Raw genomic sequence first — 15,089 nt, 5'->3', positions numbered from 1 at the left:
GGCGTCTTTCCACTCGCCCCCTGACCTGACATGCTCCTTGCCCCCTAGCATGACTTACTCGGCAGGGGACCCTGACCGGTGGAAACCGCCTGGTAAGGTGGTTACAATGCGTGGCACGCATCTGCCACTGGTGGGATGTGAGGATGATGGGTGGTGACTGGGTACAGGGCACCCGTGTGTTTCTCCCCTCTGCTCTCCAGGACCCGACATGCTTCTCCTCCCCCCCTTCCCCTGGCATGACTTACTCTGCACTGCAATCACCAGGCTGGCGGGCTTGGACAAGCGCGGGGCTGCATCCTGCTTTCATCCTTCCAGGTTGGCAGCACGTTGGGGGCATAGCGTTGCAGGGAATGCTCTGGCCTCAGCCAATGCGTGCTGGTGGTTTATGTGATGGGCAGATGAAGAAATGCGTTACTTACCTGTAACAGCAGTTATCCAGTATTGGTGTCTTTCATAGATTCACATGCCTGAATCATTCCCCATCGCCGAGACGGGAGCCTCCGGTACATAAAAAAGTAATGTCCTAAGGACATACATAGAGAATATAGGCCGAAGGGCCTCCCCTTTGGGGCCTTTCCACGTCCTTATGTAAAAAGGACCGAACTCTCATCGTTAGCCAATCAGCTCCGACCTCCCTCTAGAACCTTCCCGGGAGGAGCCTCAGTCCCTCAGATTTTCGTACGCACCCAGATAGGGTGTCGCAATGTAGACATAGAGGTACGTGAGTCCTTACCGGGGAGGCGGGAGGGTTGCATGTGAATCTATGAAATACACCAATACTGGATAACTGCTGTTACAGGTAAGTAACGCATTTCTTATCCAGTATTTGGGTGTCTTTCATAGATTCACATGCCTGAATCAGAGTAGCCAGCAGTTATACATGCATAGTGGTAAAGCACATTCTCACAACCAGCGGGCCTGCATAAATTACAGACAACGTGAGAAAAACATGGCAATATACAGTCATGCATATAGCAGAAAAAATCCATGAAGAATGTGCATACCTGGATGGCGGGACGAGGTAAGGCTCACCTTATTGGAAGAGATGGCGCAGCACCGCTTGTCCCACTGCAGCGTCCTGGCAGTAGTGCCTGGAAAAGGTGTGCGGGGACTTCCAGGTCGCCGCTCGGCAGATGTCCAGGATCGTCACTCCAGCGAAGAGCGCCGCAGACGTTGACATCGCTCTGGTAGAGTGGGCAGCCACTCGGTCCGTCAAAGGCCGTCCGGCCTGATCATGGCAGAAAGCAATCGCCGAAGAAATCCAGCGGGAGATGCTCTGTTTTGTCAAGGGCAAACCCATGCGCGGGTTGCTGTAGGCTACAAAGAGTTGAGAAGACTTCCTGACCTCTTTGGTCCTGTCCAAGTAGAATTTGAGACACCTTTTAAGGTCCAAGGAATGCAGCGCCCTTTCTGCCGCTGTGGTAGGGTTCGCAAAAAATGACTTGAGTACAATTGGTTCGTTCAGATGAAAGTCTGACGGCACTTTAGGAATGAATTTAGGGTTGGGCCTGAGTACCACTCGGTCGTGCCTGAATTGGAGATACGGTTCCTGAATAGACAGCGCTTGAAGTTCGCTGACTCGTCTGGCCGACGTCAGGGCGAGCAGGAGTGCCGTCTTCCATGAGAGATGTTTGAGAGTGGCCCGGTGTATGGGCTCGAAAGGGTGTTTCATTAGTTGGTTGAGCACCAAGTTCAATTGCCAGGTCGGAGGGACTTTCCGAGGCCTCGGAAAGGATCTGTAGAGCCCTTTCAGAAATTGCTTTATCAGTCGACTGGACCATAGGGAAGGTCCAGATGAGGTCCCGGTGAATCTAGAAATCGCAGCCAGATGAACCTTAATGGAGGCGTGAGCCAGCCCCGATTGAGCCAGGTGGAGGAGGTATGGTAGCAACTGTACTGGGGTGACCCGGAGAGGGTGTAAGCCTTGTTCCGAACACCACAAGCAGAACCTCTTCCACTTCAGCGAGTAGGTCTTGTTCGTGCTGCCCGCTCTCGCTTTGGCTAGTACGGCCCTGCAGTCCTGCGGGATCTCTAGGTCTCCGAACTCTCGGTGCTCAGGAGCCAGGCCGATAATTTGAGCGAACGGAGGTTCGGGTGGTGTACCTGGCCTCCGGACATCGTTAAGAGGTTCGGGTGTTGTCGCAGGTGAATCGGGGGCTTGATGGAAAGGCGAAGCAGGTCCGAGAACCAGTGTTGTCTCGGCCAGTACGGAGCAATCAGGATCAGGGTGCACGGCTCCGTCTTCATCTTCCGGAGGAGCCTCGGTATCATCGGGAACGGAGGAAAAGCGTACGCAAAAACGCTGAACCAGCCGATGGAAAAAGCATTTCCCAGCGACCCCCGTTGGGGATGCCAGCTTGCGTAGCTCGGGCATTTGGCGTTCCCTGCCGTCGCGAAGAGATCGATCTTCGGGGTCCCCCATTGCGAGAAGACGTGGGCTACCGTGTCGCCGTTCAGCTCCCATTCGTGGGAGAGAGAGGTCTGTCTGCTGAGGGCGTCCGCGATGGTGTTGTCCTTCCCGGGAACGTACTCCGCTTTGAGGGAGAGCCCGTGTGCCACCAACCAGTTCCAGATTTTTTGCGATTCTCTTGAGAGAGAGAGAGATCGCGTTCCCCCCTGTTTGTTCAGGTAGTGCATCGTCGTGGTGTTGTCCGTTTTGACGAGCACCGGGGAAGTTCCGATACGTGGCAGGAATGCCTGCAGAGCCAGATACACTGCCCTCAGTTCCAAGAGGTTGATGTGTAGTTGTTTCTCTTGGGCGTCCCATTTGCCGCTGACTCGAAGGTCCAACAGAACCGCGCCCCAGCCTTCCAGTGAGGCATCTGTCGTGATGACCAGAGGCGCCGGCGGCAGGAGGAACTGCAAGCCGGCCGTCAGGTGTGTCCGGTTTTTCCACCACAGAAGGGCCTTCGTGATGGCCGGTGTGATTGTGATAATGTCCTCGAAGGAGCCTGAACTCTGTTTCCATTGTCTCGCCAGCGCCTCCTGCAGGGGACGCATGCGGAGCCTGCAGTGTGGTATGAGGAGAATGCAGGAGGACATCATCCCTAGCAAGGAGGTGAATGTCCGGACTTTGATGCGAGGCTTCTTGGCCACAGCCGCGGCCAGAGACAGTATTTTGTTGGTCCTGTCCTCCGAGGGGAAAGCCTTTGCGCGCTTCGTGTCCAAGGTAGCCCCCAGGAAGGTGATCCTCGTTGATGGAGTAGTGCAGGATTTTTTGAGGTTGATCGTCAGACCCAGCTGTTGAAAGAGAGCGCTGCAGGCGTTGGAGGAAGCAGTCGCGCCCTCCGGGGAAGGCACCTTCACCAGCCAGTCGTCCAGGTAGGGGAATACCTGGTGACCCCTTTGTCGCAGGAAGGCTGCCACCGGCGCCAAGCACTTCGTGAAGATACGTGGTGCAGATTTGAGGCCGAATGGCAAGACCTTGAATTGGTAATGTCTGCCTGCTATTTCGAACCGTAGGTACCTCCTGTGCCGTATGAGGATGGGGATATGGTAGTAGGCGTCCTGTAAGTCCAGGGAGACCATCGAGTCTCCTCTTTCCAGCGCCCCCAGGATCTCCTGGATTGTGACCATCCGGAAGGATTGACTCCGCAGGAAGGCGTTGAGCGCCCGGAGGTCTAAGATCGGCCTCCATTTGTCCCCTTTCTGTTGGACTAGGAAGAAGTGGGAATAAAAACCCTTCCCCTTCTGGGACTCTGGGACTTTTTCGATGGCTCCTTTGACCAACATGGCGGATACTTCCTTGAGAAGGAGGTGCAGGTGTTTGTGAGCACGCTTCAGCGGAGGAGTGTTGGGAGGGGTGTTGACCATTTCGAGGGAATGTCCAAATTGAATTATTTGTAGTACCCACCGATCCGTAGTGATTTTTCGCCAATTTTTGAGGAAGTGGGTCAGTTTTCCCCCAATTCGAAAGGATTGAGATGGTGGTGGGACTGGCTGGAGTAAATGGTCACTGGCGGCCGCCAGTGCCCTTCTTGGCGGATTTGCCTCTGAAGGACGACCTCCCATAGGACGACTGTCGGGTCTGTTGTTTGTGCTGGGGCTGGTTCCTGTTGCCGTAGGAGTAGGACGACCGATTTTGGTAGGAACCTCTGTAGGAGTACTGACCTCTGGAGCGGCCCCCCCGAAAGGACTGGTTCCGGGACTGGAGGGAGCCCAGAGCCCTCGCCGTATCGGTATCTTTCTTGATAGCCTGGAGTGCTTCGTCTATCTTCTCCCCAAAGAGAAATTGACCATCGAACGGCATGTCCAGCACCTTAGATTGGACTTCTTGTCGAAAGGACGTTGCTTTGAGCCAGCCTTGGCGGCGGAGCACGGCAGCCCCGGCCAACTGGCGGAATCCCGTCATGGCTGCGTCGATGGCGCAGTCGATGATTTCAGCCGCGGAGTTTTGTCCCTCCGCTAGGAGAGCTTTCACTTCGTCCTGGACCGTGGATGGCAGGCCTTGCAGATAGGGGGCTATGTCTTCCCATAGCTGGCGGTTGTAGCGCCCAAGTAGGGCGATGGAATTCGCCACTTTGATGGTCATGGCGGACGTGGTAGAGAACCGTTTGCCAATGGTGTCCAGTTTCCTTCCTTCCTTGTCTGGGGGTGCGGACAGCGGCGAGGAGGGGTTGCGGGATTGCTTTTGGGCCGCCTGAGTCACAACCGAGTCCGGTTTGGGGTGGCCGGTCAGGCAGGCTGGTGCGGTGATCGGGGCCTTATATTTTTTGTCTAGGCGCGGAACCACCGCAGGCACCGAGGCAGGCGTAAGCATCAGCTTCTTGCCCTGTTCCCACAGAAAGTCTATAAGTGGAATAGACTTGGCCAATTTCTGGCTGTGCTCCTTGAAATCATGGAGGAAGCATTCCGTCTCCGTGGATTCCACCGCCATGTGAAACCTCTTTGCTGCCCTGTCCACCAGTTTGTGGAAACCCCCAACGTCCGCCGTCTCAGATTGGCGCGGTCGCGGGGATGCCGGTGTAGACGAATGGTGTGATGACGCAGCATCGGCATCGTCGTCTCTGTGGTCCGAGTCAGCGTCTTGCACTTCGCCTTCCTCCAAGTCCGTCTCCTCCTCCTCGCCTTCCGAGGAGTCCTCCACTTGAGGCTGGGGCCGAGTGCGAGGCTGGGGTTGGTTCCGAGGACGGGCCTGGAGAGCGGAAGGGCGCGAGGCCGACTGTTGCGCTTGGGTGACCGGCACCTGGGTTCCGCTGTCGGCATCCGGGAACCGTTGTTTATAGTCCTGCACCAGGGAGCGCAAATCGTTGACCAGAGACAGGGGCAAACAGATCATCGGGGTGTTCTCCGTGTTGACGTTCAAGGAGCGTTCCTGATACATAACTTCGTCCTGGTCCTCGTGAACGTCCTGGTTTTCCTCGTCGGACTCCTCACTCTGCAGTGTCACCTGCTCTCGCTCGGGTGCCAACTCTACCGTTGGGGGAACCGAGGAAGTTGGAACCGAGTGAATGGAGACTTCGACCAATCTAGATTCTTTCCAAGATGGCGCCGGGGTCTCTTCCGACGACGTGCGTGAAGATGGCGCGCCCGCCGTGTGTGTTGGTGACTTGAACGCCTCCGTTAGTGTCGATGGCATCAAATTCTGCGGGGATAAGGGAATCGCCGACTTACTGGTGGTAGAGCCTTCGACTTGAGATTTCTTGGGTGAAGGCGGACCCTTTGAACTTGACCTCGACCGTTTAGGTGACGATCCTTCGGTATGAGATGTCTTCGGCGAAGGCGTACCTTTAGATTTGGACCTCTTAGGTGACTATGACGCCGATGGTCCGGTATTAGTCTTGGACGAAGGCTTCGGAGGAATGGTCGAGGAGACCGGTGCGCCTGAGGACGCAGTGGTGGTCGTTGTGGCCGTCGCGGAGGGCGATGAGGCCGTAGTGGTCGACACAGTGGTCGAGACCGAGGTGGTCCGCTTAGTAGATGGAGCGGGTTTCTTGAACCTCTGGCCATCCTTAACAGACACGGAGGAGGTGGTGGAACGTGCCTCCGAAGGTTTCCTGTGCACCTTCTTAGGAGGAGTGTCTGTCTCTCCAGGGGACTGCACCCTGGGTCTCTTCTTGGAGACTTTGGAGGTCACGGAGACACTACCCTCGGAAGATTCCAGAGTGTCTCGGACCTTAAGCCTGTCGAGCCATTCGAGAAGGTGAGCCTCTCTGTCCTTAACAGTCTTCTTTCGGAAGGCTCTACACACCCTACACTTGTCAGGGACGTGGTCAGGGTACAGGCAATATAAGCACAGATCGTGCTTGTCCTCCGCTTGAATCCGCTGCTTGCCGCAGGAGGAACAGGCCCTGAGAAGGGCTTTCTTTTGCGAGTCCGCCATGGATGAAGCCTTCTTATTGGATTCCGACATGGGAGACAGTAGTCGAAGATCGGATATGTATATTGTTTGTACAAGGTGTACTTCCAGTGAAGTTTGAGACTTCGAAGCAAGAAAAACCTGAAGAGCTCAGGTTGGAGACTCCCTAGCACAACGTGCGGTAGAAAATCTGAGGGACTGAGGCTCCTCCCGGGAAGGTTCTAGAGGGAGGTCGGAGCTGATTGGCTAACGATGAGAGTTCGGTCCTTTTTACATAAGGACGTGGAAAGGCCCCAAAGGGGAGGCCCTTCGGCCTATATTCTCTATGTATGTCCTTAGGACATTACTTTTTTATGTACCGGAGGCTCCCGTCTCGGCGACGGGGAATGATTCAGGCATGTGAATCTATGAAAGACACCCAAATACTGGATAAGCTTAACGATTTAAGGATTATTCACTCAAAACTTATTTATTTAAAAATTCACGCATTATTACATTTCTTTTTTATGTCAATAACATGTGATTTTAGAGAACATAGTGATGTAAATGGGTGATGAGCAAAATGTATATTTTTTTTCCTGGTTTAGGTACTAGTTGTAAAAAATGTAGTGGTTTGGCATTGCTCGTTGTTTAGCATTCGTGATTAAGGAATTCGTTGTTCAGGGAGTAGTTTAATCATATATCCGCGTCAACATGGTACACTGTGTGCCATACCTACAACCCAAGCACTGGCATATATCAGCCAACTCTCTAGCTGGGAACACTATACCAGTGGTGAGGGTACAGGTCCATGAGCCCTGTACCCCTACAGTGTCTAATCCAATTCTTAGACATTGTAAGTGCTATAATGCCATTACAAGTATATGGAGCTAGGAGTTTGTAATTACGAATTCCACAGTACCGTAATGGCTTTACTGAAAACTGAGAAGTTTGGTATCAAACTTCTCAGCACATTAAACCCACACTGATGCCAGTTGGGATTTAATGAAAAATGCACACACAGAGATTCTGAAAAACTACCTACCACTAGTGTTCAGGCTGAGTGGCTGCTCGCCAGCTGCCACCAACAGACATGTTTCTGGACCCCTGGGTCGAGAGCCTGTTGCTCTCGGGGGTCTGAAACAATGCACCACCTGGGACCAGGTGCCAAGCCTCCTCCTCCAGGATGGGCAGGGCCCACGAAGGGGAAGCTTCAAAGGCTTGCTGCCTTTGTGAGCTTCACCTGGCCTGTTGCTGCTTTCAGGAACTGGCCCCCACCGGTTCTAACCCCCACTAAGGCGGGAGAACCGGCAGGAAAACCAACTGAGGAAGAGCGGTGTCCCCACCTTTGCCCTCAGGTAGGGGAGGCGAGGTGAATCACACCTCTCAGTCCCCGCCATCTAGTAGATGGGGGGACCCGCCAAGCAGAATGAGGCATATGCCCCCTCCAACTGGAGGGTGGCATAATAGGGGGTGTACCCACCCCAAGGAAGGGACCCATTGGTCCCAACCTTTACTTACCTGTAGCGCGCCTAAATCTAGTATTTAGGGACACCCCTGAACCTTGACTCCTCAGAAACGAACCGAATAAGAAGAAAAGGAGGAAGACCGGAGAAGCCGTGCTAAAGCTAAGAGGACAACGCCCACTGACTTAGCCCCACCCTTATCGCCCGGTCCCCACCTCGAACCTGCAGAAGCAAAATCCCAGTGTGTCCTGCAGCCGGCTAGCCTCAAGAACCCAAAGGACCTTCCCTGCCTTCCACCCCAAAGTCTTGGTCTACGATGATGTTTAAACTCCCCAAAATCACCAGAGCTAGGATGGGAGGATGTTCGTTCAGATACCTGGCTGCCAAGTGTTGGAACGAACTCCCGCTCGAGCTCCGGATGGAACCCTCTGAAAATAGGTTCCGGGGAAAACTTAAAACTCTTCTCTTTCCCCGTGTATAACCTCTGTTCCTTCCTCCGCTCCCTTCTGGCTCACCCTTGGTCTTTCCTTTGAGCAATTTTGCAGTATTCAGCGCAGGGACACACTGTTTTTGCGTAACCAGGCGCTTTACAAATGGTTTTATTATTATTATTATTATTCGTGAACACTGGATTTGTTCACCCACAGACTCGGACAACGGCCAAGTCCGCGAGTCTGCACCACTCTGCACTCGACGCCCACGGACCGAGTTAAAGTGGCCCAACACCACGAGGAGGTTTCCCTGGCGATCATGACCTGAGATCTGGTGATCACTGACCTGCCTCAACCCTCTCCACGACACCGGAATTCTCTTTCTGAAGGATTCCGACTGCGACTGGAGCTGGTAAAAAAACCCAACCCCTAAAGACACCCCTGGACCCAACCGACGGTGTCCCAGCATCCCCAGGCATCACAACTTACCTCTCCAACCGGTGGTCACCTACCGAAGATCTTCGTCCCCGATCCTGCAGTCTTTGTTGAAACTAGAGAATCCCCTTTGAAATCAACAGGTCACCCGACGCCAAAACAGCACCCTGCACCCAGCCGCCCGGGTGCAGGTGTACTTTGGGTGCTAACTCGGATCCCCCTTTGCCCTGAGCCTAACACAGGAGCTTTGCCCCCACAACCTTGTTGCCTGCTCATGAGAAGCCACCAACCAGAGGCCCCTATCCCCTACTGGATACCATTGGGCCTCAGCACTCTGCACCTGGCCTCCCTAGTGCCGCTGAGGTTGTTTCAAGGGTGCATCCTTGAATCTGGGGGAACCCTTATTTCAACCCCAAACCCAACCCCAAAGACCGAGTACTTACATGTCAACCGATAACTTCATTTCTCTCCATAGGAATACATTGACTGTTTTCCATTGAAAATTGTTCTAAGTGTGGAGTTGATTTGTATGAAAACCTGAGAAACTACAACTGTACACAACTGATTTTACTTACCTTTTCACTAGGAAATGTCCCAGTGTGATATCTAGGTATATTACACGGAGTAGAAAAAGTGACTTAAAAAGTAATCTGAAAAGTAACTAAAAAGTAATCTGAAAAGTAATTTCGACATTTTGACTTACCTGTATTTCAATCAACTGAATGTGAACCTGCATTCAATTGTAAAACACTGCACACGATTTTGTAAAGCATTTAATTCACTTAACTGTGCCAGGATTGGCTTGGTTCTAGAAATAAAATAACTTAATGATATGTTTACGAAACAAATTGGTCTGAATTCAGTCTTTGAGTTTGTGACATCATTTGCTGACTGAGTGTTACTGCATTTGGAAGTCTTTCCTGTCTGTGGAGAGTATTGCAAAAAGGGTCCCATAATCAGAGCTCAGAAGGAAGTGGTTGTCTAGAAAGATTCAGCCACACAGTAGATCAACTTGTAATCTTTAAGTAGACTGTGCCAATGGAATTCTTATGTTATTCTGGCTGCACACAGGAAGTACAAGAAAAGATTAAGTTTTGCAATGAACCCAGAACCCTGCCAGGAACAACCTGCATGAAGTATGCTTTAAGTCCTACTTTCATTGTGGAAGTGGAGTACACTTATTTACATGTCTTGGACAATAAAAAGACTTAATATACTCAGTTGGTGAACTCCTACAGGAAAACAGCTATCTCTTCATCCACATTATAAACAGCTGGAAGACAGTGCTTTAGTTGACATAGACACTGAATCAGGTTAATTGAGTTACTGAATAACTTTCCTTTGCATTTTCTCTGCTGCTCCAGCTAGCAATTAAGGTTTGCTTGGCCAGTATGATAATATGTTGCTTATAGTATGCACTTCTAGATAAATAAGCGTTAGCAATACCAATAGGTATGGCTTACCAATGAAAGTGCTTCCTCAGCCAGTGATGGGTGAAGGCATTCAATTCAATAAGTCATCATACATGCACTCACTCATCTTGAATCATTCTCCCATTGTCTTATTCTTTCATTCACCCATTTGTACAATCACAAACTCACACAAGCTGAACAGCATGTGTCAGATAAATCAAAACAAACGTAGAAAAAGAAAACCTGCAGCACACTATACATGACAGGCATATGTTTGCAATAACAAATAAAAATAAATATAGTTGCAAGTGACCATATTGCAGCGCTAGTTTAGATGGTGTTTGTAATAAGCTGGCTCTTTTTTATACTGTAATTCCTCTATTCTTTTTAATATCACTTTTTCACATCTTCACATTTTGCACTGCACTTTTTCCATTTAGTGATCCCACGCATGGTCGACATGTGACTGTGGGTCTGACCCCAGTCCTACCAGACGGCACTGGAATCAGTCTCAAATGATCTAGAGACGTTCCAGCCCTGTACTGTGGATGGCCAGATGATAAAAATTAGATCACTAACAAGAACTTTGATGGTAATCCATTATCTGGATCTTGGGTCTCACCTACCGTTGCTAGTGGTCTTTTGCGTTGGTTTGCACACAACTAATAATGACTGGTATATTATTCACTTTTGTACTATGTAGACAGAATTGAGAAATACAGTCTTGAGAGAGCATAGATTTGGTATGACTTTAGACCCCTGGGTTCTTTTGTATTTTACTAATGTGCAAGGGGACTTGAACCTAGGCAGGTCTTTAAATTCCCCTAGACCCTCCAATCCCTGTTTTGTTTTAATCCCTTATGAGTGCACAGAAGCTTCCTCTAGTAATCCCAAGATGCTCCATTTAGGGTAGTGTAGTCGAGCAGCCTTAGGCTTATCGGAGAATAGTGTTAGACATTTGTTGCAACTGTGTCATAAAAGAAATTTCCTTTGGACTGTACTTCAGGACTCCTTATAGTATTAACTATGTACACAAATGTTCACCTTAATCACACCTGTTCAAGCTCACATCACTCATATAAGGGAAAAACTGTACACCCAAGGTTCACAATGTAAACAACATTTTTGGTAAAAAAGTATACATCTATTTATTAGTCAAAATATCATAAAATACTTAAGTCTTTGAGTGTGTAAACAATCAATTATACTTTTCCCTGAAATAACATCTAGAATTGATTCAACCTAAAGTACACATTGGGTAGTATTAAGCCTTTATTGTACACACTCAGTTAGCAAATGATGTCACACACTCAAAGACTGAACTCAGACCAATTTGTTTTGTAAAAATATTATTACGTTATTTTATTTCTAGAACCCAGCCAAGCCTGGCACAGGTAAGTGAAATAAATGCTTTGCAAAGTCTTATGCAGTGTTTTTCAATTGAATGCAGATTCAAATTCAGTTGATTGAAACACAGGAGAGTCAAATTATTAACACTATTCACTGATGAGGCCTTACTGATCGCCCACACTACCACAAATAGAGAGGGTTTGACTTCCAACTCACTAAGACCTGCAGCAACCAGGGGCATGCTCATGAGCAAAGAGTTACGATGTACTCTACGATCACTGCCAGTCTAGTAAGTGCAGGGAGATCACTCAGACTTCCAAAGGCAGTGTACACATTAGCACCTCATTGTTTGCAGCGGAGGCAACGGTTCCTCAGTCTCCTCCAAACAACATCTCAGACTCTCGTGCCATGTTCACTTGTTTGAAGCAGTAAGTCTCACCACATCCAGTCAGTCTATTGAGAAGTACTCAACGAAATGCAATATCACTTTGTTAGGAGTTATATTAGCGGAGACTGTCATCATCAGCAATGTTGGATGGCAACAAAACAATCATTCTACATGGGAGGCGAAAAGTAAACCTCAAGCGGTCATTGAGTACTACCCATAACCAGAACAGAGCCCCAGTCCACTCAGCTTCTCAAATTAATGGCTGGTTACTTTACTTAGTGCAATGGATAATGATTTACTGATGATAAAGACATTACCCTATCAATAAACACAGTGTCAAGAGGCTGAATCTTTGTTGTATGTCAAGGTATATCAGCTATTTAAAAGCTACAACAGACAGATTCTTTTCACAGAATAGAAGAAACTAAGGTAGAAAAATACAGTCAGGTTAATGCTTACCAATGCGGTCTCATGAGTCTGTGGACTTTTAAAGTTCACAATATCCAACGTAAGAATTTTTTTGATGCGAACTAGATCGGCATCTCTTGCAGCGCGCAGCAAAGCGTGACCCTTGAACTCATCTAGAAAGACAAAAATGAACTATGTCAATTTAAATAAGCATGGAACAAGGATAAATCGCCTTTGGAAGTTAAGACTTGCTTAAGTTCTTTGTAGGTGATGAATATGATCAAGCTACTCAGAAAACTTAAACTATGATAATTCAAGCAAAGACTGATACACAATACATTTCCTTCCAGAGAAGATTCAGATTAATAAAACAGCTCTTCCTTTCTACATGTTACCCCCAACAGCAAACTAACTGCAGCCAAGTACTAAGGCAGTATGCTGGGTTCTTTTCTTTTATCCCTGGCCAGACAACCTAGTGTACACAATGTGGACACTGGGGACAACCTACCAGCCAAAAACAAAATATAAAGACAGTCCAACCAAGTAAATTAAAGAATTAGAGCTGAAATCAGCATGATGCTGGAACTAGGGGTGATTGAACCTTCTGAGAATCTCTGGGCCAGTCCTGTGGTCTTAGTTCCCAAACCTCTGGGAGGAAAAGCAGAGCTGAGGTTTTGTGTGGACTACAGATGCCTCAATGTTGTCACTAAGATAGATTCACAGCACATTCCAGGAGCAGGTGAGCTCATTGGCAGGATAGGGGTGGCCAAGTTTCTCAGTACTTTTGATTTGACATCACGGTGCTGGCAGTTTGTGTCGACCAATGGAGCAAAAGGAGTCAGGATTGTCCGCACCAGATAGGGATTACTAGTTTACTGTGATACCCTTTGGTTTGAAGAATCCCCCTCCCATCTTCCAAAGGCTGGTGCACAAAGTCCTGGCTGCTGCTGGGAGTTTTTAGTGCAGCATAGCTTGATATTGCAGTCTTTAGTTCTGTAGGAAAGTTCTCTTTTTTGGCATTGTATGAAGCTGGCTCTGTATGCGATAGTATCACTAGGTGGTAATACAGTGCACAGAGTTCAGTGGTTCCCCAAAAGTGTACAGGGCTCAATGTAAAATCCAAAGAGGTCTATTAGTGTTAGTGAGCAGCCGTAGGGTTAACACAGAGGAGTGCAAGACATTTATTGCACACACATGATCAATAATGGACACACGACTCAAGAAGCAGATCCAGACCAATTTCATAAAATTATACTTTGTATTTTATTTTAAAAGACATGGGTCTTCGTAAAAAGGTAAATAAGTTTTTAATTAAAAATCCTTTTCACTTAAAAAAATCAACACTTAAAAAGGATAAAGTTACTTACCCAGTAAACGTCTGTTCTTGGCAGGTACAGCTGTAGATTCACATGCTTTGCATACTCCTGCTATCTAGTGTTGGGTCCTGATGTTTAAAGTTTCTTTTTCTTTGAAGAAGTCTTTTCCAGTCACGAGGTAGGAGACTCCTCCTTTCGATGATAGTGTGCATGGGCATTGACTCCATTGTTCGGAAAGAGTAGGTATGTATGTATACTGATGAGAGAACTGCTGCAGCTACAGGAACCCGGGGAGGCAGGTGGGCACATGTGAATCTACAGCTGTGCATGCCAAGAGCAGACGTTTACTGGGTAAGTAACGTTATCCATTCGAGGCATGTGAGATGTAGACCATGTGCTTTGCATAGACTGTATAGCAGTAATCTCCCAAAGCGGTGGCTATGTTGGAGTTGTCTGAAATAGTGTTTTAAGTACTGCTTGGCCCACATTAGCTTGTTGTCTCGCTAACACATCTAAACAGTAGTGTTCTGTGAATGTGTGCGGTGTAGACCATGTAGCAGCTTTGCAAATGTCCACTATGGGAATGTTTCTTAAGGAAGCCATAGTAGCCCCTGTCTTGTGAGTGGACTACGCTCTAGGTGGTATAGTTGAAGTTCTCTTTACTTTTGCAGAAAAGGTTTGAATACATTTAACAATCCACCTTGCAAAACCGGATTTGGAGAAAGGATTGCCCTTATATGCGGTGGTGCAAAAGCAACAAAAAGTTGATTGGTCTTAAGAAATCATTGTGTTCTTTCGATGTAGTATAAGAGTGCTCTTCTGACATCTAAGGTGTGTAGAGCTCTTTCTGCAACAGAATCAGATTGAGGGAAGAATACTGGTAATTCTACCAACTGATTTATGTGAAATGCAGAGACTACTTTATGTAGAAATGTAGGGTTTGTGCGCAGAACCACTTTATCCCTTTGCAATTGGAAAAATGGTTCTTCTATGGTTAGTGTCTACAGTTCACTCAGACTCCTTAGCAACGTGATTGCAATGAGGAAAGTGGTTTTCCAAGATTGAAACTGTGGTGCACACCTATGCATGGGTTCAAAGGGTGGTCCCATTTTTCTTGCGAGGACAATGTTAAGATTCCACTCGGGGGCAGGTGAGAGGCTTGGAGGTATAACTATTAAGTCCTTCCAATAAAGCTTTAATTACGGGCACTCTGAAAAGCGGTAGATGTTGCCTATTTTGTAGGTACGCAGCTATTGCAGCAAGATGTAGGCAAATGGAGGTGTAAGCCAATCCTGACTGCTGCAAGTGTAACAGATAATGTTTTGTATGGAAGCATCAAGAGGGTTGATGTGATTGTTATTGCAATAAATAACAAAACACTTCCATTTCGCTGCAAAACTTGCTCTAGTGGTAGGCCTTCTGGACTCCCTGAGGATGTTCATAGTCTGGTGGAAGGTTCAGATAACCAAACTCTATGACCAGATCCCGAGGTTCAGTTGTTCGGGATCTGGGTATCTGATTTCTCCATGGCGCTGTGTAAGGAGACTGGGTGTTAGGTGCAGCTTTTGATGCAGAATCAGAGAGAGCTCCAACAGGGTTGTGAACT

At 48.4% G+C, this 15,089-nt stretch overlaps 1 protein-coding gene across 2 annotated transcripts in view; it reads right to left on the bottom strand.

Annotated features, from left to right (window-relative positions):
* Positions 1 to 15,089, bottom strand: part of TNKS2 (tankyrase 2) — a 691,336-nt gene that overhangs the window by 576,346 nt on the left and 99,901 nt on the right. For both annotated transcript variants that reach the window (XM_086922459.1, XM_086922461.1), the window contains exon 9: positions 12,219 to 12,340. In XM_086922459.1, the coding sequence (XP_086778585.1) occupies positions 12,219 to 12,340 (122 nt within the window). The remainder of the gene's footprint in view (positions 1 to 12,218; positions 12,341 to 15,089) is intronic.

Source organism: Lissotriton vulgaris, chromosome 5, assembly GCF_964263255.1.
Source record: "Lissotriton vulgaris chromosome 5, aLisVul1.2, whole genome shotgun sequence".
Taxonomy (NCBI): Eukaryota; Metazoa; Chordata; class Amphibia; order Caudata; family Salamandridae; genus Lissotriton; species Lissotriton vulgaris.
Note: the sequence above shows the minus strand (reverse complement) of the source record. Positions and strands in the feature narration are given on the sequence as shown.